This window comes from Hipposideros armiger, unplaced genomic scaffold (genome assembly GCF_001890085.2).
Source record: "Hipposideros armiger isolate ML-2016 unplaced genomic scaffold, ASM189008v1 scaffold_34, whole genome shotgun sequence".
NCBI classification, from domain to species: domain Eukaryota; kingdom Metazoa; phylum Chordata; class Mammalia; order Chiroptera; family Hipposideridae; genus Hipposideros; species Hipposideros armiger.
The window spans coordinates 3,783,383-3,809,095 of NW_017731384.1; the positions used below are offsets into that span (position 1 = coordinate 3,783,383).

At 49.5% G+C, this 25,713-nt stretch overlaps 1 protein-coding gene across 1 annotated transcript in view; it reads right to left on the reverse strand.

The window, feature by feature from the left end:
• Nucleotides 1-4,267: 4,267 nt before the first annotated feature.
• CACNG5 (calcium voltage-gated channel auxiliary subunit gamma 5) overlaps nucleotides 4,268-25,713 on the reverse strand; it is a 32,889-nt gene continuing 11,443 nt past the window's right edge. The window contains exons 2-6 of the mRNA XM_019637637.1: nucleotides 13,401-13,655; nucleotides 11,905-11,991; nucleotides 10,643-10,783; nucleotides 7,422-7,567; nucleotides 4,268-7,113 (exon numbers count right to left, since the gene is read on the reverse strand). Coding sequence (XP_019493182.1) covers nucleotides 6,856-7,113; nucleotides 7,422-7,567; nucleotides 10,643-10,783; nucleotides 11,905-11,991; nucleotides 13,401-13,596 — 828 coding nt within the window. The 5' untranslated portion in view covers nucleotides 13,597-13,655 and the 3' untranslated portion in view covers nucleotides 4,268-6,855. The remainder of the gene's footprint in view (nucleotides 7,114-7,421; nucleotides 7,568-10,642; nucleotides 10,784-11,904; nucleotides 11,992-13,400; nucleotides 13,656-25,713) is intronic.

Genomic DNA, 25,713 nt, shown 5'->3' on the forward strand with positions numbered 1-25,713 from the left:
ACCTATGACTGACCTTGTAAGACACCATCCAGCCTTGATCATTTAGGGCACCAAGAACTGCTTTGGATTTAATATATGGTACTCACCTGGAGCCTGTTGTGGGGTTTAATTTAGTTGTTTTACCATTTTGCTAATAAAAATAACTTAGTCAGGGGCAGGATTTGACATATGTACCCCCCCACCCCCCATAGATTCCATAGTGTTTTCATGCAGATTCTACTGTATCTGAAATGGGGTACGAGGTGGACGTGTGTGTGTTCAGAGTTAAGATTAGAATTGACCCACGTTCAGTCTGCTGAGCAGACTGTAATACATGGTCTCTTTATTGCCTGACCAGAAACCTCCAAAGCCCTCAAGCCTTGTTCTTTTTATGATTGCTGAGTGTAAAATGAATTATTCAAAGGTCAGTGGTGGAGATTGGTTTAAACTCTGCATTTGGAGCACTGAGACAGCAAGGTCAGTTTTGAACATCCATCAAGCCTACTCAGGGCCAGAAGTCCATCCCTTGGCCCTGACATTGGGGCGGAGAGCCCATTGGCTCCAGAATGTTGAACGCCATTGTCCTTTCTCAAGGGCAGGCTCTTGCTGCATCCCAATGAAGGCCAGCTCATCAGGTAATGGGCCCAGGACCAGAGAGGTTGGGCATGAGTGCATAAAATTGACAACTTGCCCAAGGCACAGCCTTCGTCTAGGGAGGCAGAGCCTGAGGGGTGGGAGGTAGCAAGGATGTCTGGGTCTTACACATCTTTGGCTGCCCACCCAGCACCATTTCCCCTTCTTTTCCTGCATTTTGTTTGGGAACTACTAGACTTCCAATGCGACTCAGGAGAAGGGGCTTTCTCTCTAGCTCCAAGGTTCAATCCTGGTAGATCTAAGCCAGTATTTTCAACCCTGGTATCACATTAGCACTGTCTTGGGAGCTTTAAAAAAATCCCTGTGTCTGGAACCCAGTCCCTAGAGCCTAGAGTACGGCACAGCCTTGACATCCCCTGGAAGTTTGTTAGAGAAAGACTCTCAGGTCCCACCTGAGAACAAAATCAGAATCTCTGGGCGAGAAGAAGAACTGGTCAAAGCCGGTCATGGTATGGCGGATAGATTTCTCAAAGATGGTTGCTACGACCCATCCTGTTTCTCACACTTTCCTCACAATGGGACTTTGACACTCCTCACATTTTGAATCAACAGCATCTATGTTCCCTCCCCTTAAATCCGGACTGTCTGGTGATTAGGAGGACAATGATACCAGGTAACTTCTGAGGCTACTTTAAAGAAAGGCAATGCTGCCTATCTCTTGGAACGTTCATTCTTAGAACCCAGCTGTCATGCTCTGAGGAAGACCAGGCCTTATAAGGAGCCTGTATAGAGGTTTTCCAGCCGACAACCCTAGCTGAGGTCCCAGTGGACATCAATTGCCAGAAAAGAGAGCAAGAAAGCCTTGGAGATGACTGTCACGGTCTGACTCCAACTGTCTGAGAGGTCCTGAGTGAGAACCACATTGCTGAGCCCAGCCAACCCCTAAAACTGTATAATGATGTGATTGCGATTGTCTTATGCTACTGAGATTGGAGTAATTTGTTACGTATCAATAGATAACTGGAGCTCATGCTCACCTCCTTCCCTCACCAGAGGGCGGTTTAGCAATGGGCATGTGACCCAGTTTGGGCCAAGAAGACAGAAGGCAGAGTCCTAAGAAAGCCACAGAAGACAACTTCTCTTCCTTCTGACGCTGTGGAATCTTGATATGACACTCAGAACTGCAGTACCAAACTGAGGATAAATTCAACCCCAAGGAAAGTACAGCCAACAGATGAAAAGAATTTGGGTCCTTGAGGGCATCACTGAGCTACTGAATTAGCCAGTCCTTAAACTCACTCCTACTCCTGGCCTTCCTGATGTGAAGATAATACTTATTGTTTGGAGTCAGACTTACTTGCTGTTGCAAGTGTTCTATCTGTTGCAGGGTGTAAGCCAGAAGCCAATCTCCATCAGCTTTGAAAAGGGAGGCTCTCAAGGCCAGGGTCAACGGGCAATGGAATGTCAGCTATCCCCGCAAAATGCTCCTCCTGATGGTAAGGAGAGAGCTGGTGGGGAGAAAGTTCCTCCTACACCATGAGCAGGATGAGGGACTGGGAGGCCAGGGCCGAGATGACACAAGTCAGCTAAGCCTGGGTCACAGAGATGGTGACTGAGAGCCAGCACTCAGCCCCAAGTCAGCACATCTTCTCCACCAGGCGTCACCAGAATGTCCATCTAAGTTCTCACTTGGGCTCACTCCTTCCCAGGACACAGAGCCTGAGGAGGCTGCCTATCTCGTGGATAGAGAAACTGAGGTTCAGAGTGTTCCATGAGCTTGCCCACAGGGAGTGGCTGGGGCAGGGGACTCTTGAAGCCCAGCTCCGAGGGCCTTCCTCTTGTCTGCAGGAAGGCTGGGGTAGGACTTGGCAAAGGAAGCAGCAGATTGTACTCCCTGAACCCTCAGACCACTGGGGTGACCGGTCCGTGCCTCACCTGCTGATCTGAGGATGAGGCTGAACCGTCACATCAATTCTAGGGTGAGCTTTTCCAGGGAACCGTCAATTCCCTCTTCTAACCCAACTCCCACCTGGGAACGTTCATTTCCCAACAGACACAGTCAAATCTTGGGATAGCTTTCAGCTGGGAAGCGTCTTTTCTGCCCTATGTTTACCATGAAAGTGGTGCCTCTTGACCTTGAACCTGCTCTTGAACCTCTGGAGTTGGCTGAACTAGGGCCTCACTCTCTACCATGCTGTCCAGGGGAGCATACGCTGGCTGGAGGAACCCCCTTCCCCTATGGCTCAGAGGGTTGGGCCTCTCCCTTCTCTCTCCGTCCTGCTCCTCTGGGGGGCCTGCCATTTGCACTCAATTTTGTTCTTCCTTGGAATCCCCCGAGTAGCTGATCTTTTATCTAAATTTCACATTCTTTGGAGTGTCATCTGGGTGCCCCAGGCAGGAGGCAGGGACTGGGGCCCATCACTGGAGCTTGGTTGGGTTTTGCCTGCAAAACCTACAGCCTTTAGAGCTGAAGACAAAACCTGGAGATGATTTTATCCACCACCCTCAATGTGTGAATGAAAAAGTTGAGGTCCCCAGGTCATGGAGGGGCTATGACCCGGCCACGGCTCACCATGCTCTATCCCGTCAGGAGTGTCAAGCCTGCAGGTGGTGGCCGCTGAGCCTCACCACCATGGCTGAGCCCATGCTCACAGCCCAGGCTGGATCCTGGCCTGTCTGGGCCCGAGCAGAAGTGCATTTGGCAGAACCCACTAGTTTAGCTACTTCTGCACCCACTCAGGACGTGGAGTGTTTGTGTTCCAGAGGCTAATTAGCTTCCCAAGGGCCGTATTAGCACATGAGAGAGTGTTCACTGAATGTGGGATAAAAAGTCAAGATGCAGAGAACTGCAAATGGGCTCTGTGTACTCATTGGGCAGATGGCCCCAGCTAGAGCGGCAGCCTGTGAAGAAATAGGGCATGGGTGTGCCTGAGTGTGCTGACTCCCCTCACCCCCACACTCTACGTCAGCCCTGCAATTTTTAAGGTGGAATTTCATTTCCCCTGTCCTCTTCTTTTTATCCACTTGTGATGATTAAGTTTATGTGTCAACTTGGCTGGACCATGGTGTCCAGATATTTGGTCAAACATTATTCTGGCTGTTTCTGTAAAGGTGGGTTTTTTTTTTTTTGGGTGAGATTAACATTTAAATTAGTGGACTTTGAGTAAAGCAGATTGCCCTCCATAATGTGGGTGGGCCTCATCCAATCAGTTGAAGGCCTGAATAAAACCAAGACTGATCTCCCCTGAGCAAGAAGGAAATCTTCCTGCAGACCTGAACTGCAACTGTTTTCTCAGTCTCGAGCCTGCTGGCCTCCTCCATCAGATTTTGGACTTCCCAAGCCTCCATGAAAATAAATGTCTCTCTCTCTCTCTCTCTATGCATCCTGTTTCTCTGGAAAGCACTAATACACCACTTTTATATAGGGAGAAAGAAGTGACCCAAACATTAAGGAGGGGGCTCTCCCCACACATGATTCTCTGGAACATCACCGATAAGCTGGTGGCACGTGTGGATTTGCCCCTAACTCCTCCTCTCGAATCCGGGCACAGCTCTGATAACAGACCATTCCTTTAAGGTTTATCTAGTGGTGTTGGGGGTGGGGGAGCGCATCACTGACACGCCCCTGGGGCAAGAAGGAGGGTGGTGAGTTCCAGGTGGGAGGGAACCAACGTCCCCAAGTGGTTTTATTCTATAATTCATCAGACTGTGGTATATTAATCTCCTCTCCCATTTTTTTTGAGGGTGAAAAAAAAAAGAGCTCATCAATGTGTTTTTAAGTGCTTGAGAAACAAAAGATCAGAAAATGTTTTGGGGAAGGGGCCCTAACGTATAATTTCTGAGTTGAGTTTATACACTTTAATATTTGATTTCAAAAAAAAAACAAACACCAAACCAACACCTTTTGATTGTGGAGAGGCTACAAATAGGGTCCAGTTCTGAGATCACTTTCTAGACAGAAAGGAAATTCCAATGGCTGCACAGTGATTGATACATTCACCCATCCCCCACGAGGGAGGACAATGACCAGAACCTGTTCCTAAGATAAGTGTGCATTGCACGTGCCCAGGGTAAAAGCCACTTGATTTAGCAGCTTAGCATCCAGGCCAATAAAGGCCCATCCTAATGATGTCACAGTCAACAGCCCGCTTGTGTTGAGGAGTGGATTCTATTGTTTTCCATGAGCATAAAAACAAGCCTGGCACACTGACAGAGAAAGAGTGCTTTAAAGGGAGAGAAAAGTGCATCCTAGGAGCTAATTACATCGACAACAATTGGAGTAGAACACATCTAAACAACTCTCCAGTTTGGAAAAGCTACCTAATCGTTTCCAAGGACACTCACCAATTTCTTTGCTGCGGGGAGAACGCCGTTTTTGTATTATTCTGTAAACAGTAACCAAACGGTACAAGAGTCATTGCAGGTGCCAATGGAGTGGAAAGTTGGGGCTTTACACTTGCTACTGGCTTACAGGCAAGGGTTGAAAAGTCACATATGAGGGCAACCTGGAGTTTTCTACACGAGGATGAATCACGAGGGTTGGGAGTGGTGTCTTGATAACAGGGAATTTGGGCACCAGGGGTGTGTACGCGCGCAGAATAAAGACCACGCGAGGACACGTCGCGAAGTCTGCAAAACAAAAAAAGAGGCCTCGGAAGAAACCAAATCTGCTGACGCCTTGCTGTCGGACTTCTAGCCTCCAGATCGTGAGAAAAAAAAGTCTGTTGTTTAAGCCACCCAGTCTGTGGCATTTTTGTTACGACAGCTCAAGCCAATAAATACACTGCCCTTCTCTAAAAGCTGCACACGCCACATGTGGGGGTTTCTGTACTGCTTCTCAGAGCCCATGAGTTGCCCACTGTGGCTTTGTGTACCCAGGTCCTAACGCTATCTTCACGAGAGCAAAAGAAAGAGAGAAAAGCTGGCGTGGCAAAAATACATAGCAGAGAGCGCCCAGCGTTGTTTGCTAGTCAAAAATCTCAAAACCCAAACTGCACAAGCTGAGAAGAAGCCTGCAGAACTAAGAGGGTCATGTCCTGCAGTGGCCCTTCCACCGTTTTCTGCCCCGTGGACTTCATGGAGGGGGCTTGTGCATCGCAGTTCAGGTTTCCTGTTAGGAAAATGGGCATCACGTTGTCTCATCTTCTGGAGGCATCTATTTGCCTACATATGTCACACACCCAGGTAGCAGACACCGCCCTATATTAGAATTAAATTATCCCCCCACCCCTCTTATGTTCATGGCATCCTCAGAAGAGTGGCTGGCTCCTTCCCAGTCTGGCTGGTTTAGACTAAAAATGCACCAGGTGTCAGCAAATCCAGCTCAAAATCCCAGGCAGCCTCTCCGAAAGCTGCTTTAGGCTTAGGTGGTATAGACATCTGTCTGCATGATTTGATTTTAGGGCCTTGGATCGGAAATGTTGCCCACACGAGCAGGAACAGTATCCCCAGGGTCTGAAACAGTGCCTGGGAATATTAACTTGGACCAGCCAGATTCTGAATGTCTCATGGTCAGAGTCACTTCTTTGGGTTAAGGCATTAAAGACCCCTGTTAAATATGTTATCGAGGGGCCATACATATTAAGACATCATCAGCCATTAACACCGCTTGGTGACTTCATCAGAGTGGCCTCAGAACCCCTCAGTCCCTCAGGGACCAAGCAAGGTAGGGCAGCTGAGTTCCAGTGGGAGGAGAAGGGGACAGGTTCACAGCCTGTGGGGCCAAGGCGGGGTGGAGAGCACAGACAGGGACGTGGGTGACAAAAAGAATAAGATTTCACAGGGAACACTGCGTGACAATTCTGAACCAGCCAGACCTCCATAGCAGAGTCCCTTTTGGTGACTCTGGCCAAGACCATGAATGTGAGGGCCAGGCCAGTTGGCAGGCACACAAGTCCAGCTGGGTCTGTATAAGGAACTTGGCATCTCAGAGTTGGCCTTGGCCTGGGGCCATGAAGCTGGGTGTGCAGGGACAAAAACACAGCTGGAACACCCACCTCTCCCAGGAAAGGGGAGAGCTGCTGGAATGATTGGCACTCAAGAGGTGGGACTACACCCATGTTCTCAGCCAATCAGCTTGCGTGCTGGCTCCAGACTCCTGACACCATGGGGCAGTAAGAGATACTTTTGGGGAATCTGGGAGACAACATGGGTCAAGAGACAACAGCTAAGCATGGGGGCAGCCCAGGCCTGTCAATCATAGGCCTGGGACTCACGGGCCAGCAGGGGAGCACGGGAGAGGCTATCTGGCTGTCCACAGTCCAGGGAGGGAGGTGGAGAGGCTCAGCAGGGGGAAGATGACATCTGGTCGTAGTCGGGGCACTTGAGCAAAGCTGGGTAGTTGCTGTTCATCTGCAGGGAGGCGTCGCTGGAGATGTCGGAGGGGCTGCGGCCCCGGACCCAGGCATCTGGGTGTAGGAACTGGCCTGAGTAATCAGAGCAGTTGCTCAGACGCGGGCGGTAGAAGCCAGGGTGAGGCCTGTACATGTCCTCGGCGGTGTACCTCTTCATGAACAGATACACAGACATAACCCCAGCACTCTGCAGTGAGGAGGAAGCAGAGGAGAGCTCACTGCTGGGGTCCTGGCTTTGCTCCCAGCTGGGTCTGCACAGGACAGGGGCCGAGACACCCGCTGGAGTGAGGAGGGAAGTGGATGTGAGGACAGGAGCAGGGCCCTGGCACGTCCCGGATGGAGCAGACGCGGGAAGGAAAGGGTGACACATTCTGGGGAGGTGGGGAGGGAGGGCAGGACAGCAGGTGGGTCCAGGATGTGTGTAAAGTGTCTTTCTCCTCCCGCCGAGCCCGGGCAGTGCCCCGCTCGCAGCCCAGCCGGGTGGAAGGGGTTTACCTCTGTTAAAAGGAAGGAGATGGCAGCGAAGGCAAACGACCAGCCATACTTGTAGCTGAAATAGGTCTCCGCATCCTTGGTCCTGTTAAGCATCTCGTCGTTGATGCTGGAGATATAGAGCACCAGGCCCACCACGAGAGAGAGGCCTGGGGGAAGGGCAGGGGTTGCTCAGAGAAGAGGCCCGGCGTCGGGGTGGTGGTGGGGGGTTGCTGATGGGGTATCCACCTCCCACTGGGGTTCAGGAAGAAAGCCACCAGCCCTGTGATGACAATGCACTCATTTTGGAGTTCAAGGAGGTAGGTGCTCTCCTCCTAAAGACCCTGTTTAGACCATTATCTTCTAGATTGCAGACAGTTGCGGGTAAGAAAGCTCCCTGTTTAGCTACCTCCTGAGCCATGGTAAGCGCGGTGGTTCTCACCCCACCTGCCCACTAGATCACCTGTCAGACGTACATGTCTGAGCCGCATCCCCGGACATTCTGAGTCACCTGTGGGCCGGGGCCCTGGCACTGTATTGTCTTAAAAGCTCCCCAGGCGATGCTAATGTGAACTATGGGGGAGGACCACAGAGCTAGCAAGTGGCTTTTGCTACTATAAGGAATAAAATAGGCTCCCTCAGCAGAGGCAGCCAGGCCTCCAATCCCATCTCTAGCGGTGGGTGGTAATATCATTGCGGAGACCAAGCGGCCCACGGTCTGTGCAGCCCACCTGACCACTGGGTGTGGCCCACTGAACTCATTAGGCAGGAGAGGTAGGGAGAGTTTGTCCAGATTCTGGCAAGTGTTAAATCAGTGGGGCCCAGTGGGGCCCAAACTCCTACTGCCATTATGCAAACGACTGCCGCAGGCACCAGTCCTGTCAATTAGTGGCTGTAATTGAATCAAGAGATAATTAATTACTCTCTTTTGAGCTGTTCAGGCTTAACTCCATTCACATGATTAAACTAGGGCGTCTTGAAAGATGAATGTTCAAGGAAAATAGGTATGATCCAAGCCTTCCTCAGCACTTAACTCATGTTTGCATCATTGCTGGTGCAGTGAACCCTGTCTGTTGCTATCATTAAAACAACTTCGCATGGCCCAGTTCAGTCTGAAATTTCTGATCCTGTAGCCTACTGCTGAAAAATCTCAGCTGTCTCAAAGCTACTGTATAGCTCTGACTCTTGGGAAGTTCAGTGAAAGATAAAGAGCTTAATCCAGAGTCCGTATCTTTTGGACTAGGTGGACATGTCACCATGCAGAGGGTGGGCTATGGACGTTATAGATGCTCAATAAATATTTGTTGGATTGATGGGTGGAAGAATAGATGAATAGATTAATAGATGGAAGAATGGATGGAAGGTAGGTAGGTGGGTGGATTGAAAACAAGATGGACAGACAAATGGAAGATGAATAGGTGGATGGACGAGTGGAAGGAGAAAGAAAGTAAAGCTCTTGGGCAGCAGGCATCCTGATTTCTACCTAGCTCCCAAGCTACATTGACAAGAAACTGTTGGGAAAAGGTAACTAAAGTGGCTTGGGAATCAGGTGGCAAGCAGGATGCCTGGTACCCATCAGCTGTTTATCCTCTTCTCCATCCATCCATCCATCCATCCATCCATCCATCCATCCATCCATCCATCCATCCATTAAGCCATCCTCCAATCCATCTTCCAGCTAAGCATGGCCCCTCCCTTATTAACAAGTCCAGGGCTCCAGGGCACTTAAAATAAATGCCCTAAGAGTCACTGCTTTGGCTTGGTGCATTCTCTCCAAAAGAGAAGGTCCTCATGAAAATGCACAAGTCACCTTTAAGAGGAGAAAGAGCCTACTTTTTTTTCAACCACACTTTCTTCCCTTCCCACTTTACACACTCCCTGTTAGTAACCTCATCCACATCCATGGTTCCCTCCCCCTAGGCTGACAGCTCCCAAATCTCTATCTTTGCTCCAGGCCACTTTCATGAGCCCCAGACGCAGCCTTCTGGACACCCCTCCCAGATGTTACATGGACACCCCAAACTCAGCATTTCCCACACTAAACTCATGATCTTTGCCCCAAATCTGCTCCTGTGATCCCTAGATCAGTGACGCAATGAATGCGCTATCCACCCAGTGTCCAAGCAAGAACTCGGCACCCACCCTTGACTCCTCTCTGGAAAGTCTAGTTCTCGTCCTACTGAGTTTACCTCTCAAGTGGCAACGAACCCTCTCATTTTTCTCTTCTGTCATCCCTCATTCTGGGCCACCATTGCCTTTCTCCTGTAATATTGAAATAGCTGCTTACCCGGTCTCCCTCCCTCCCTCCATTCCCCACGGCAGTGACTCTAAAATCTAAATCTGTTTATGTCACTCCTTGTCTTAAAATCCTTCTGAGGCTTCTCACAAAGTCCGAAATTCATAAGGTGACCTCGGGTGCCTTCCCCAGCCTCACTTCCTCATGCTCCCGCCATGATGAGTACAATTCCGATTAGTTTCCTCAGTGCTTCATGTTTTCCCTTTCCTCCAGTCCCCCTTTCCAGTCCCAACCCCAAATTCTTTACCTAAGTCCTACTCACGCACCGCCTCACCTTCTCCTGGTAGTCTTCCCTGAGTTTCAGCCACTGCTCTCGGCCCCCACAGTGGTCTTTGCTGACCGCCATCAGAGCCCTTCTCATGCTGTGTTCATGTTTCCTGTCGACCTGCTTGTGTCTCCTATTACACTGACCTTTAGTGGGCAGTGATGCCAGCACCCAGATTGAATGACAAAGTACAACCTGGTGTCAGCCCAGGAAGACAGACCCACATTGAAGTGAGCTGGGGGGGCCAGTGTATGGGGTGTGACTGGACAGTGAGGCGGTCAGTAGGAGTCTGCTGAGGATAGCTGAGGGCTGGGAGGTGAAGGGGCCATTATTCCAAAGGCAGGCTGCATATATTTTTCATGCAAAACCTTGAAGATATAGCCCCTTCGTTACCAGTGGGAACTAAAAAGTAAGTGGTGGTGATGGTGCAGAGTGAGGAAAGGGCCCTGGGTTCGAATCCCAGCTCTGCCCCAGGGTGAGCCTGCCAGGTCACTCCCCGGCCAGAAGTAACACAAGGGCTCAAGGTCATCAGAAGTCTCCTCCAGCTCCGACTCTGCCTGGGGCATCGACTCAGCGGTCTGCTGCTGGGGGCTGACCCTCAGCTGTGACCAGGACTTCCCAGAGCAGAGCTGTTGAAGAGTCAAATGTCAAAAGTACAGAGTTCATGAAAACTACAGAACTCACCTGAGAGGATGAAAAAGATGCCAGAGACAAAGGCCAGTATCGTCCTGTGGGGACGGATGTGTCCGATATTGCTCAGGATAAACCCAATGAACATGAAGAAGAGGCTGACCAGAGGGAACGGTGTGGCCGAGCGAATCATTTCTAAGTGAGCGGACAAAAGGATGCTGTCAGCCTCCAGTGGCCTTACTCCCTGCTTACCCTCCCGATTCGAGTGTTCCCAGAAGTGTCTACCAGCTGGTCCCCAAAGCTGCATCCTGCATGAGCTCCCAGGGACCCATCCCCTCCTTGGGTGGCCTGGCATCCCCCAGTGCTGGCAGGGCTTTTGACCCTTAGCCCTTAGCCTGTGGAGTCCATGCTAACTCAGAATGATTAGTGTCAGAATTGTATTGTAAGTTCACTCTAGGGGTCAGAACCAGCTCTGGTGAGGCCAAGGGCATGAAGTCGGTCTCATGGGGGCCTGAGAACTTGACTCAGTTCCCTGAGTACTATGGTCTGAATGTGGGTCCCCACCCGTCAAATTCATATGTTGAGACCTAATTCCCAGTGTGATGGTTTAGGAGCTGCGGCCTTTGGGAGGTGCTCAGGTCATGAGGGTGGAGCCCTCATGAATGGGATTAGTGTCCTTATACAAGAGGTCCTACTAGAGCTCCCTCACCGCTCCCGCCATGTGAGGACACACCGAGAGGGCACCAGCTATGACCAGGAAGAGGGCCCTCACCAGAGCACGACCATGCTAGAGCCTTGATCTTGGACTTCTAGTCTCCAGAACTGAGGGAAATAAATTTGTGGTTTACAAGCTACTCGGTCTGTGCTATTTTTTTATAGAAGCCCACACAGACTAAGATGCTAGGTTTCGATGTCCTCTCACTTGCCGGGCTCACAAGACTGGGAGACTCCAGCAACCTGTCACCAACACTGGATAAAAAATTCACAAAGCAAGTCCTGGTGAGCTCAGACCAGCACAATCACCTGAGTCGAAGGACATTAGCTCCTGAGAAATAAACTGGGCCCTGGCTCCTCCCTCTAGCTGCTCTGCTCTGTCCAACCAGAGCAGCGGTTCTCAACCTGTGGGTCGCGACCCCTTTGGGGGTCGAACGACCCTTTCACAACAGTAGCAAAATGACAGTTATAGAGTAGCAATGAAAATAATTTTATGGTTGGGGGTCACCACAACATGAGGAACTGTATTAAGGGGTCGCAACGTTAGGAAGGTTGAGAACCACTGAACTAGTGGCTTAGGTTGGAAAGTCCCAGGCACCTACTTAGAACGCTGACCGTGGACTCGGACGTCATCTGAGTGTTCATAGGCATCACATATTCTATGGTGAAGCAGCGTCCTCGCTCCTCTCCTATGAAGACAAGAATCCTTTACCTTCCTGAGTCCTTCTGCAACATGGTTTTGAAATTAGTACATTCAAATGGTATTTCCAAATGTTTCTAGGATTTTTGACTTTTGGTGTAGTTGCACCTGGGCTGGAACCAAACCCTAGGGCGTCCCATCCCTGGCTGGTGGCCCACAGCAGGGGTGGAACACATCCTGACATCACATCTTTCCTGCAGAAGCACCACTGTGAAGATGGCCCCAAGCATGAAGAGTCGCATGAAAAGTGGTCAGCACTGCAAACGCAAGCTGAGTAAAACGTCTGGTGGCTGTCTTGTTGCTTTGGGGCAGAGACTTGGCGCATGGCTGGCTTAGATACCCCAGTGTGGGTGTCATGGAGCAGGACCCCAAAAGCCTTGGCAGCCAGATCCCGGTGACTTCAAATTCTGCTTCAGATTTAAGCAGAGGTTGATGCCACATAGTCTAGGGCAGTGGGAGGTGAGGTCAGTGTTGGATGCCATTCCCGACACAAGTCACCAGGAGGCCGGGCCTCGAGGCGTCCTCCCTGTTAAATACTGGTGGGCGCCACCCACCACACCCATCCCCCAAAGCCCTACTATGAAGCTGGGTGGACCAATGGTCCCTCTGCCCAGTGCACACATAGGTGATAGGGCCCTCCAATTGAAGTCCAGTGAGCACGCTGTGGCGAGTCTGGCCAGCCCAGGCTTGTGGCCAATCTCGTAGGAGATGCTTTTCTTGTACAGGCTGGTCCTGGGTCATGATAAAGGGATAAAGGACAGAGGGCTCGGAGGAGCAACTCCAAAGGTTCCAGAGAAGCCCTAGTAAGCTGGCGGGAGGCCCAGGCAGGTGGGATCAAAACCTGCCCCATCTTGCAGAGTTGAAAAGACCTGCACCTGTGTTTTCTCTCTGCCATTTCAAGGATTTGAGCACAGAGAAACTATTAAGTGTCGCCCATCCTGTGAACTAGTGGACATTTAGTCAAGGAGACTTATTTCACTTCATCTCCTCATTTGTAAGGTGGAAATAGTAACAGGTACCTGCTGTGCAGTGTTGTGGGGAGGCAGTGAGGTCAATGATGCAGTGAGCTAAGGCACGCAAGGGCACTTTTAGACCTGGTGGGATGTCAGCCTTGCTCAGCCTGGGAGGTGGGGTGTAGGGAAGGCGTGGTTACATTCATCTTTCAGGTGGGAGACCCAGGTCCCGGGGGACGAGAGGACTTGCTCAAATGGACACCACAAGTCAGGGCTTGAGTTTGGAATGGGTCCCGGTCATCGCAGAGAGCACTGCCTAGACATCAGGACGATCGTCCGTGGGGAACCATCTCCTTCCGGCAGGAGCCTCTCTTCCCAGGTTGTCCCGGGGAGGAGCTGCTCCCTTCTCCAGGGCAGGGCTGTCCACAGCCCTGGGTGTCCTTACCTGCGAGGAAGCAGACCCGCCACAGGCCGGAGTGCAGGGACATCTTGATCTCCGTGCTCTGGTTCTGGGGCAGGACCACACCCTCCTCCAGGTACAGCCAGTAGTCGGTGCTGACCGCGATGCCCAGGAGCCCCAGGCCACAGACGGCAAAGACGCTGCTCAGCAGGGTCAGGGCCTTCCTCCCGCAGGCACTCATCTTCCCAGACAGTCGAGAGGGCGGCCTGCAGCTGAGGTCCCGCCAACAAGGAGTGGGCGCTGGGGGCAGGAGAGAAGGTGAGTGGATAGAAGCATGGCTCCAAGGAGGCCAACATGAGGGGCTCAGGAGGTAGCCGAAGTGGATCCCACCTGGCTAAACTCATAATGACTCACAGGCCAGCCCCCTGGATGCCAGGCCACCGTGACCGAAGTGCCACAGCTTTCCTGACAGGCCACGGCAAGGGGCCCCTTCATCTCCACTGGGAGTCCCCCTTGCTGGGTAATGCCCTTCCACCCTCCCTCCCTCCCTTCCTTCCTTCCTTCCTTCATTTATCCAGTAACCCACTATGCCCAACATGGGAGATAAAAAGATGAACATTCAACATGACACTATACTTGCCCTTGAAGACTTCCCGCCTAGAAGACCAAAGGTGCCCACAAAGCAATTAGCATGCAGTTTGATGGGGGCTGTGGTAGAGCTTAGCCCATGAGCTTGGGGAGCAGGGAGGAGGGATGGAGTGAGCTCTGCTGGGTGGGCTTCTTGGTGTTGAGAAGGACTCTGAGGCTCAGGTGCGTGCAGGCAGAGAGCTGCAGGAGCCAGGCAGGGGAGCGGCAGTAACCTTGGGAAGAGGCTGAGGGCAGAGAAGGCTGATTGGGAATGTGTCTTCCTCATGGACTCTATAATCAGTTGTGGTTCTAGGTCAACACAAGTAAAGAAGCCACAGTCCAAATTCAGTGGGCCTCCTAAACCCACCCAATCAGAAACTATCTGACTCTTCCCTGTTCAGCGTGCAGTACGGGCCAGAGCCAGCTCTGAACCAGCCAGACAGAAGCTAAGAGTCTATGCAAGGTGAGCCATGAGCACACTTACTGATACCTGCCAGGGCCAGGCGCTGGAGCTGGGAAAACATGAGCAATAAGGCAGATGGATGTCAGCCTCCATGAAACCCACAGGGCTTATGAACTCTGGCTGCAATCTAGGACCCAAGGAGTGCCTAAAAGTCCCCCATGCCTGGGTGCCTCTCTGAGAGGTTCTGGTGCCACTGCACTCAAATAGGGGCAATGGTATTTTTTCAGGGCTCCTGGCGATCTAATGTGCAGCTCAAGTTGAGAATGATTGATCTTTGCTACTCAATGTGTGAACCACGGACCAGCAGCATCACCTGGGAGCTTGTCAGAAATGCGGATTCTCAGGCCCCTCCAACTTTCTAAATCAGAACCCACATTGTAACAAGGTCCAGGAGAAGTGTGTACCTGCGGAAGTCTGAGAAGCACTGTGCCAAGCAAACAGGTGACTATACTATTATACAATGCAGTAACTGCTATGACAGGGACGCCCAGGGTGTGGTGAGAGCCCAAAGGAGGGTCATCCAGTGGGACTGGCGGGGGCACACAGAGTGTCTCAGGAAGGGGGGTGGGGCCTGGGCAACTCAATGCATCTTGCCTAAGCCAGTCAGCCTTGCAAATTTGCCAAGATATCAACCCTTGCAATAATGCAAAGCCAGAAATTTTGAAACAGGGTGTTGATGTTCAGGAAAGAGTCAGGCGTCATAGCATCTATGGTGGCGAGGTAGGGCCACCAAGCTCAGGTGCCTGGTGGTGACCCAGGGGCCCTACGCAGGGCACAGCATCATGTCTCAGCTGAAACACAGGTAAATCCTGGTGGAGCCAGAGGAAAAGGGACAGAAGCCACCATCAAGTCTGGAGGCTTGATTCGTTTGTGGAGTCTGATCTTGCTGTAGAGGAGGGGAGAGGGGAGGAGAGGAAAATGGGTGCTCTTTGCAAGAAAGGGGGGTTACATCCTGGCCTTCATTCCATATCACCAGCCCGGCCCTATCAGCTGACAGTGGGAGAATTGACTGACCTATAGAATGAGACCCATGCTGGCTTCCTGGAGGCCTGTGTGAGCTCACGGAAACAGAGGCACCAATCTGTAAGGCCGGAGAGCACAGGAGTTTAAGCCAAGCCACTCCCTCCTGAGCTGGCTTTGACAAAGAAGGGAAAAATGAAGTGACAGCCAGGCCTCCTCATCAAGCCAACTCATTCTCCACTCAGTTGGGCGAGAGGCGGAGCAAGGTGGCTTGGCTCCTGATTGGAGTAGGTAATAAAGCACCTACTATGCTGCAGCGTAAGAGGCAAAGGAATCAGAGGGTGGCAGGGCAGGCTGCCTGGGAAAATGACTACATGGTTGGTGGGATGCGGAGTGATGTGAAAAATGATAACTACGATTTTTATAGCGGTTTGCTAAGGACTTTCACTTACATTTGAGGCTCAGAGAAGCCCACTATCTGCCAGAGGGAATGGAATTAGAACCCCAAGGATGTTTAGCGGGGGTAAGGGAAGGAGAGGACAAAAGGATGAGATGCCTGGGTGAGAATAACAGCTGCTAAGAGCCTTGAGAGACAGGCAGCCTGGACTGTGTACTCAACCCTGTCACGACGCAGCTATGTGAGGCTGGAAAACTAACTTTTCTAAGACGAGGATAATAATAAATGCTAAAGTATATTGAAGGTTTATCATTGGCAGGCCTTCCGCTAAGCACTTTATTCTCTGTTTTAGTTCTTACAACTCTATTGCCATTCCCCTTTCACAGGGGAGCAAACTGAGGATCAGGGAAGTCAAGAAACTTGGCCAAGGTCACTCAGCTAGCAAGTGGTGGTGCCTGCACTTGGACTTCACACTGCCTCATTCTCAAGACCCTTCCTGGGCCTCCCTGATGCGTGTTTTCCAAAATGGGTGCCATGGAGCAAAACATCCTTGGAATATTCTAGCAAAAAGGACTCTGGTGAAAAAAAAAAAGCTTGGGAAGCACCGGATCTAGGTCTTGAAGAATCTGACTGCACATTAATATCTTCAAGGTCTGAAAAGCCTGTTTCATTGTGTTCATTCCAGTGTTTTCCAAACTTATTTGTCCACAACATAGTGACTTGTTCTGTGAAACCCACTTTGGGAATGAGGCTGCCCCCCATGAAGAATAACAAGGCCTGTCCTGCCCACTCCATAAAGCTGCTGGGAGATTACACAACAGCAGCTCGGACAGTGCTTTGAAAAATCTTAAAAGTCCCATCCTGGTGTAAGGAATTATTATTAAGCAACAATGGACACATTAAGCTCCCGTTCTTGCAAGGCAGAGGGATCAGGGCTTCTGAAAAATGACAGCTAGTGCCTGGCCAGGGCCGAACAGCCCATTTTAATGATAAGCTGGGCAGCGAGACAAAAAGAGATGCAGGCCTTGGAGGTTTGGAAGGATGAAAGCAGAGAGGAGATTGGATCTGAGTCTAGAAAAGCAAGAAATAAAAGAAGAGGCTGATGTTGACCTGACTGCCAAACCTGACGACGGCAGAGCCTGAAGCCTGGAGCGAGCTTGGGAAAAGGGCAAAGTCCCCTTCCAGAGTATGCGACAAATTTATGGAACTCTGCACAGAGTGGAAAATAACAATCTTATTCATTACACAATTGCATTCATGCCTCTATTATGAAATCACATTTATTTATAAGCAAATAGGATCACTGATTATGGAAAAGCCCTTTATGGCACAGTATTTCATCAGGGCCTCACAACAACCCCCTAAGTAAGTCTTACTAGCCCCACTTTGTGGATTGGGAAACTGAGGCTCAGAGAAGTCCTACAGGATGTCACAGGTAGGAGACAGACTGTGGATTTAAGCTTAGGTCTAATTCCAAAGTCTATGCTCTGGCGACACCATTGCCCCACTGAAGAAATAAACGGTTCCGGAAGTGTTGGTGTGAACAGCCATATCCAAGGTGGGTCACTAGGGAATCTAGAAATGGATGTGACAGTATTTGGAAGATTGTCTTTGTAAATGGCCAAGTGTTCCTTCCATAAGGGCTGTTCCTTGATCCTACTCGGCTTCCTATTGGGAGTCACCCGGGCGCACCTTCTCGAATCAGTCTCATGGAGGTACATGCGGACTCAGCATTTCTGATTCTGAAAACCACATTTTAGGGTGGGAAGACTAATATTTCTCTCAAACCACATATAATAAAGTCAAGGTCCAGAGGGGAGAAGTGCCTGAGATCACCCAGCCAGGTCCACAGAGGGACACAAGTGTGAACTGGAAATCTTTTGAATGCTGACCCAATGCTTTTGTTCCCTGTACTGCTTGGAAAATTATAAAGCAGAAGATGAAAAGGATCTGCCCTGCCCCATTCTGAAAACATTGCAGTTAGTAGCATTTTAGTTCGTTGCCTTTCTGTTGTTTTCCTGATGTAACTGCATTGTGTGTGCACATATTGTCCCACCTAATGTCTTCCGTTGGTGGGAGCAGGGGTCCCCTTGCAGATACTGGTCTGGAATGAATTTCTAGTTCCCACATAATCAGGCCTTTGTCCACGTCTCTGCTTTTACATGATTGCTTCTCCTTCCTGTGAATTCATCTCTCATCTACAATGTTCATTTGATTCTTCTGATGGGAAAGGCAGACATTTTTTATAAGTCGTGGCCACCAGAGATGATGTTTATGCTATAATATCAAATGAATAAAGCTGGATGCAAAACCACCTGTATAACATGAATTCAACTGTGGAAAAAAATTCATAGACCGGGAAGAAAGAAACCAAAACATTGACGGTAGATGCTTCCAGGTAATAAGGTGATGTGTGTATTTGATTTTCTTTATACTTTCCTGTGCTCAACAGAGCTTCTAAAAAAAAATGTATTATTTCAATATCCAGAAAAGAGAAATAAATTAAAGACTACAGCTGTCAAATCTCCAATCACTGCCCTCGTAAACAAAAATGCAGGGTCCCAGCAAACTCTTGGGCTAGAGATGCTGAAATGTGGTGTTATCCTTCGGGGCTGGAGGCCCTGAAGAACATAGCAGCTTTGAGTTTCTTAAGATGATTACACAGGTGCCATTACCTCTAAGTATTAGCTTGTTCATTATCAGGAATTTAACAGTTGCTAATTATCACCCATGACTAGCAAGGAGGGAGAAATGTCTTGTGGAGTTTAAATCACTAATGGCCCGTCTCCCTGCTCAAGCCAATAATAAAAAGACTCGCAATGACGTGCTTAGGTGTTCAGAGATAGGTGAGGGTACAGGTGTGAGTGAGAGCCCAGTTGGAACACTGCTGGGGAGGATGGACAGGTTTAATTGGAGAGGAGAGAGGAAGTGGAAGGATGGTCCAACACGCACACCTTATTGTCAGTTTCCTACCAACCCAGAGAAACCCCAGGAGTGCTTGATGAATGGTTCGGAGAGCAGAGATTCTTGACTGTTACAGCAGCTGCTCCTGTGAGCTGATCTAGTGACTCAGCATCGGCTTGGACAGCTCCCAGCAGGACAAGTTGGTGACCAGAGGTCAGCCCCCAATGGTCCTATGGCACTGGCTCATTTCCATCGTGTTGAATCCCATTACATTCCATGGTGGTTAAAAAGTGACCGCGAGTCCCTGACACTCCGCCCACTGAGGGGTGATGTCCAGGCACGTCTCCTCCCCTTGAGTCTAGGCAGGTTCGTGACTGCTTCGACCAATAGCACACACAGAAATGATGCTATGTGACTTCTGAGGCTGGGTCACTGGAGGAGACACAGTTTTCCCCTGGTTCTCTTGGGAGCTCCCTCGGGAAAGCCAGCCTCCATGTGAGAAGTCTGACTCCCGCTAAGACCACCATGCTTTACAGCGGGATTCTGAAACTCCGCCCCTACTGACATAAAATTTTGGGCTGGATCGTTCTCTGTTGTGGGGGGCTGTCTTGTGCATTGTGGGATGTTTAGCTGCATCCCTGCCTCTATCCAGATGCCAGCAGCACCCCAGTTGTAAAAAACAAGAATGTCCCTGGGGAGGCAAAATCGCCCTTGGCTGAGAACACTGCTTTGGAGGCCATGCCCAGCCAACAGCCAGCCCAGCTGAGCCTTCGGATGGCTGCAGCCCCAGCCAATGTCTGACTGCACCTACATGAGAAACCCCAGCAAGAACTGCCCAGCTGAGCACTTCCCAAATTCCTGACCTCCAAAATCATGAGCAACCATTATGTCTTGTTTTCTCATTTCAGGAGCTACACTGCTCTGCATAACATTGTAAAGGGCCCTCGCCACTGCCTCTGACAGAGGAGCTCTGCAGATAATGGAGACGATGAGTTTCATTTCCCGTGCCTGCATTATGAATGCATGCTGGGCACACACAGGCATCGAAGGCTCACAGAACATGAGCGTCAGAACAGGACAAACAGTGACGATGAGGAGGAGGAGGGTATGATCATTACCACTTATGGGCCCGTTTATCTACTGTGCATCCATATTCTCATTCTGATATCTACCTCGCCAAGTCACGTTATGAATCTTTCTTTAACCTGAGGAACCTGAGGACAAAGACATGACGGTCACCCAGCTCATAAGTGACAGAGGTTAGTTCAAACCTAGGTGTGTCCAGCCCCCAAGCCCAGGCTCTGTGCATTTCTCCCCCCATGCAGCTATGGAGACCAGCCTTCTCTTCTATTTAATCCATAAATTAAAAAATTCTGCTTCAGCTCTTCAACAACACAGAGGTAGGATTTGATGTCAAAAATTCTTCTTAACAAAAGAGATATAGGATGTGAAATCTAAATGAATAATAGGACATAAAACCATTACATAAATCTATGTGTTTGAGCAAATGTGTCTGTACCTTGGAGCTTGTTGCATCCTTCTAACTGATGACTTCCATCATTCTCAGCCCTGACACTAGCCATGAACCACAGGCACACCCTCCCTGCTGCCCCAGGTCACACCCTGGCGGTGGGTCACATCAGGGACCCAGACAGCAGAGGAGATGCAACAGCAAAGAGAGGAACCACCTCCCAACTTCCACCCCAATAGAAATGGATTTTTTTTTTTGGTAGCATTTGCAGAAACCAAAATCCCCTTTAGAAAAAGTGGGATCGCATATACTTCCTTCTTCCTTTAGATCCCACTTAAACACAGTGACAATGGGGGGAGGGGGGGTGCAAACTGCATAATTCAGTGACATGGAGTCTCAATTGTTAGCAATTAGAAGCCCACACACAGCTGCCTCCCCCGCTCCCACCTCCAGCAGTGCCTGCGATCCTGTAACAGCATGGCCCCTGCCGCTACTGGGTGCGCTACTGGGTGCGCTACTGGGTGCGGGAAAAGCCAGCAGGGAAATTTCCTACCTTATGTCTTGATGTGTGTGGACAGGAAAAATGTGTTCAGACTTGATCTAATTTTGGCGACACTGGCCATCGATCAGATCCAGGCTGCAAAAGCCTGTGGGGGAAGCGCGGCCCAGGGCTCTCCTTTCCTCAGGATCCTGATTGTGGGTCTGCGGCTTCCGAACCCTCTGTGCACGTCTGCCACCCTGGTTCCTGCAGGCTGACATTCATGGAACCCGGACGCCGTGCCCGAAACTGTTCTAAGCAATTTACATGTATTAATTCACTTAATCCTCAAAACAACCCATGGTAGTGGGCACTGTTATTGAAATGGGGGGTAATACCTTCTTCAAAGGGGTGTGAGGATTAAACGAACCAATGCATATAACCAGCTTAAGACCTGGGCTTCAGCCTGGCACATCTCGTAAGGGCGCCTAGTTAATCTTAACCATGCTCATTATCTTTATTTTATAAATGAGAGTGTTGGTGGTTCAGCCACTTGGCCAAGGTCACCAGATAGAAAGTGGGGGCGCTGGGATTCAAACTCAGCGATCTGGCCTCTTTCTTCTCTCAGCCTGGCTCTCCTGGAGCAGCAGAGGTTGTTTCAACAGAGAGCTTAGCTCACCACCTCGGAGATTCTCAGTCCCGAAAAGTGGAGATTCCTGACTATCAAAGGGAAACGGTGACCTAATTTTTCTCAACATTATTGGCCTCTTGCTTGAGATAAGAGGGCTATAGGTTTCAAGTCCTTTTCTCCTTGGCCTTTGTATCAGACGGGTGGATAGACAGACCCAGATATTTTTCCTATGAAATAGTGATTATGGAGGAGGAGGAGAAGGTAGCTGAGTGTTCCCTGCCGGTCTCTGAGTTATTCCTGGTTATGTTCAACCCCCCTCCATGCATGGAGTAAGTACTTAAGTTTCAAGACAGACATTGCCTTTTCTGCTGATTCTTCCTTTTGGGAGAAGGGAGGAAGGCGGAGTGGGAGAGTGGGGGGGGAGGAAAACCAGTCTGGCCTTGGAGAAGCTACCTGGGCTGCCCTCTGAGGTCAGCTCAGAGTCCTCCGGAGAGAACCACCGCTACAGAAGGACTCTTGCGAGACAACCAATGTGGCCTGGCCAGGTTACAAAGCACCGGATACACCTCTATAAATACCTCCTGCCAGCCCGGTTCCTTCCTCCTGCATATTTTACCATAACTCAGGATTCGAATGGTATGCAGCACGTGTGCTCAGGCCAATCCTCACTCCACCCCCATACCCCTGCCTTTTTCCCCCATGTCCCAGCCCTGCCCCCTTTGAGTCCCCAGCCCTGGGCCATACGGAGAGCTGGACAGGTTGCTAAGGGTCCAGGAGCAACACCCAGAAGCTGAGTTCCAGTCCTTCCAACGTTAGTGCAAAAAGGAACATGTGTGCCAGCCACTTCCGGGTGAGGGCCTGGAATGAGATGGGCAAGGAGAGAAAAGTGGAAAAGGGGTGACGTGTTTGTCCGAGGAGTTAGTTCTCCACGCGATGCTTTCTGCTGCTCCCTCTGCCCTCACGACTTAAGATGCAATGACGTCTGGGCCAACCTGAGGCCCCCAGTGGCCTGGTTCTGAGCACGTCCCTCCCTGGGAGCGAGGAAGTCCAAGGCCTCATGGTGGAGCGAAGGTCCATTGGCTCTCTCAGCCCTGGAAGGAGGCCCACTGGCTCCTGGAGGGTCTGTGGCTGACCCGTGAATCCTTGTCTCAGCAGGTGCCTCGCGACTCTCGAGAGATAAAGTCAAGGTGCTTACAGTGTTTTTAGAGAGACTTTTCGTATCTCCTGACTGGAGGACAGAACTGAGGGCGAAGAAGGAGGGGTTTCACTGTTCACCGAGCCCCCCAGGAGACATTTGGTGACAAGGCTGGGGAGGCAAGGGTGCTACTCTCTGCTTCTCAGCCAGGGACATCCCCTCACAGGCCCCACAGCCATGGGGCATGGAAGGGCACTGGTCTGGAAACAGAAGCACAAGGCAGGACAAGTATGAACCTCAGCCTGGCTGTTCTGCCACTGCTGGTCCGTGTTCAGTTCGTCACCCCATCAGGGCCGGCTCAGACGCACAGTGCGGGACCTGGGCAGGGGTGTCTGGCTTCTAGTCCTGTCCCTGCCAGGAAGAAAACAGGGCCTCAGGCAAGCAGCTCAGCATCTCATCAATAATACAGGAAAGATGGTTTCTTTACAGAGTGGCTGCGAGAGTTCAGTGACATAAAGTAGGTCGCGGAACTCTCAGTAAATGTCCATCTTCATTCCTCGATGCAGAAAGGAAGCAAGATTGGCCACCAAGGAGGCTGGCCCTACCGTGGAAACTACTCAGGAAACTACTCAAGGTGGTGCTGGCGGGGTGGGAGCAATGGGAGAGGAAGCTTGTGTGCATCTCACATTAAAACCAGCCTTGATAACTGTCTCCAGCTGAACAAGGCAGAGACTGGGATGGGCCTTTGCAGGGCTGGGAAGTGCAGAAACCTTCAGAACCGCGAATGAGGCAACAGCCTGCACTCTAAGAGGTCAGGTCAAGAGCTGAGAGCAGAAAAAGGAATGGCATCCCCAGGACCTCTCCCAGAATCCCATGGCCTGACAGGATCAAAAAGGACACAACCCCAAGCCCTTATACTAGTTCACCTCAGTCCCTGCTGCCTGTTGGCATCACCTTGAAGAGTTTTAAAGAAATCCCAATGCTGGATTGCTTCCAAGACCAATTATATTCGAACCTCTGGTGGGAATGGGTGCAGTGGGGATGAGGCATCTGTATTTTTTAAAAATTCCAGGTGATTCCAATGTGCAGCCAAGGTTGAGAACTACTGCCCAACATGGGGACCCTCACAGCCTGGAGATGTACAGACCCCACACCCATGGCTTGATTTCAGTTCAGTTTGGACTAGAGCCAATCTATCCAATATGGCAGCCACTAGCCATATGTGGCTCTTAAGACTTGAAACGTGGGTAGTCTAAACTGAGACCTGCTGTTAGTACAAAATTTACACTGGGTTACCAAGACTTAGTACTAAAGAATGTAAAACATCTCAATGATATTTTAAAACACTGACTGCATGTTGAAATGGTACGTTGGGCTAAAGAAAATATATTAATTTTACCTATGTCCTTATACATTTTTAATGTGGCTACAGAAAGTTTTAAATGACTTTATGTCATTTAAATGCAAATGCTCGCATTGCATTTCATTGGACAGTGCTGGTCTAGAGACTCACCAATTTAAAAATGTGTTTTCTATAGTTCTTCCACTTGTAAATTTGTTTCATCTGTTTTTGACAATAATTTTCCTTGAAATGTCACCTCATGATTCCATTTATAGAACATTCTTGAAATGACAAACATAAAGAAATGGGGACTCGATTAGTGGTGGCTGGGATCAGGGGCTGGAGGGGGAGGAGAGGAAGCCAGTCTGGCTATAAGGAGAGACGTGAGGGGTCCCTGTGTGCGGAAAAGTTCTGCATCCTGACTGCAGCCATGTCAAGACCCTGTGTGTGCTGCGTTGTGCTATAATTTTGCAAGATGTTACCACTGGGGGGAAACCGGGTAAAGGGTTCATGGGATCTCCCTGTATGATTTATTACAATTGCACGTGAGTCTACGATTATCTCAAAAGAAGCTAAATTAGAAAAAGCAACTTCACTTCTGAACCAATCCCTTTTGGACTGTGCTGGTCAGAGTATGAAGTGGTACAACCGTTTGGGGAAGCAATTTGGCAACACGCATTGAGCTTTAAGCATTTACATTTCTCTTGGTCCCCAAAATTTCTGGGAATTGGATACAAGAAATGGATATGGCTAAGGAAATGGATACAAGAACAAAAATAGAACTACAAAATAAATACAAAAAGGTATTTATTCACTCTTGTTTATAATAGCAAAATGCTCAAAACCGCCAAAATACCTTTCTGAAAGATAAGGGTTATAGGGAATTATGGCTTATCCACTCAGAAGGCTATTAGGTTAGGCATTAATGGAAAATGCTGATTGATAATATTAAACAAAAAAAGTGGACTACAGAATACTGAAAACTTATTTGCTAATTTGCAAAATAGAACTGTTAACCTGTGGGATGATGAATATAAAAATATTAATAGGGGTATTTTGATAGTAGGATTATGAATGAATGTGTTTATTCTTTCTACTTGACTGTTTCTTTCTCCCGGTTTTGTTTAACAAATATGCACCACACTTTTCTTTAAATGACGTAATGATCTTTTCCTCATTTTTAAATTGGCGGTCTTCCTGGAGCTAAGGGCAAGAGCGTGGATGGCTGACCTGCCCCCTGCTGGCTGACCATGGTGGTGCAGCCTGGAGCCCTGAGTTGTGGAGGCGTAGCTGGGACAGGTCGCAGGGCCCCATTCCTGCCGGAAAGCCACGCAGAAGATTCATTGCCTGGTAAGAGGGTAGAAAGAAGAATCTGAAACTTCAGAGCTTATGTGAACTCTGGCAAGATACTTAAGCTTTCTCGGCCTCATTCAGCAAAGATATAAAATGGTGACACTAATGTCTATATATGGGGGTCGCTGAGGAATGAAATGGCATAGAGGCACAGTGCCCTAGGAAATGTGATCTATTTTACTACTGCCCTAGGAAATGTGATTTATTTTACTACATAATGCCAAAGTGCTTTCCAAAATAATTACCAAATTACACGCCCACTTGCAGTGTGTAAATGATCTCATTGCTTCATATTGCCAGTGACGTTTATTATAACATTTCTTAATTTTTGCCAATCACAGTGAAAATAAAATGGTATCTCATTGCCATTTTAACTTGCATTTCCATGATTACTAGTGGTACAGATTATCTTTTTCATGTCTAGTCACATTTCTGTTCCCTTTTCTATGGAATGTCTCTTTATGTCTTTTTCCCATTTATTTTTTCTAGTGCGTTCTTCATCTTTTTTCTTATTCATTTATAGGCGTTCTTGAAATATTCTGGATATGAACCCTTTGTCATATTTATGTGCTAAAACATTTTTTTACAGTCTGCGGC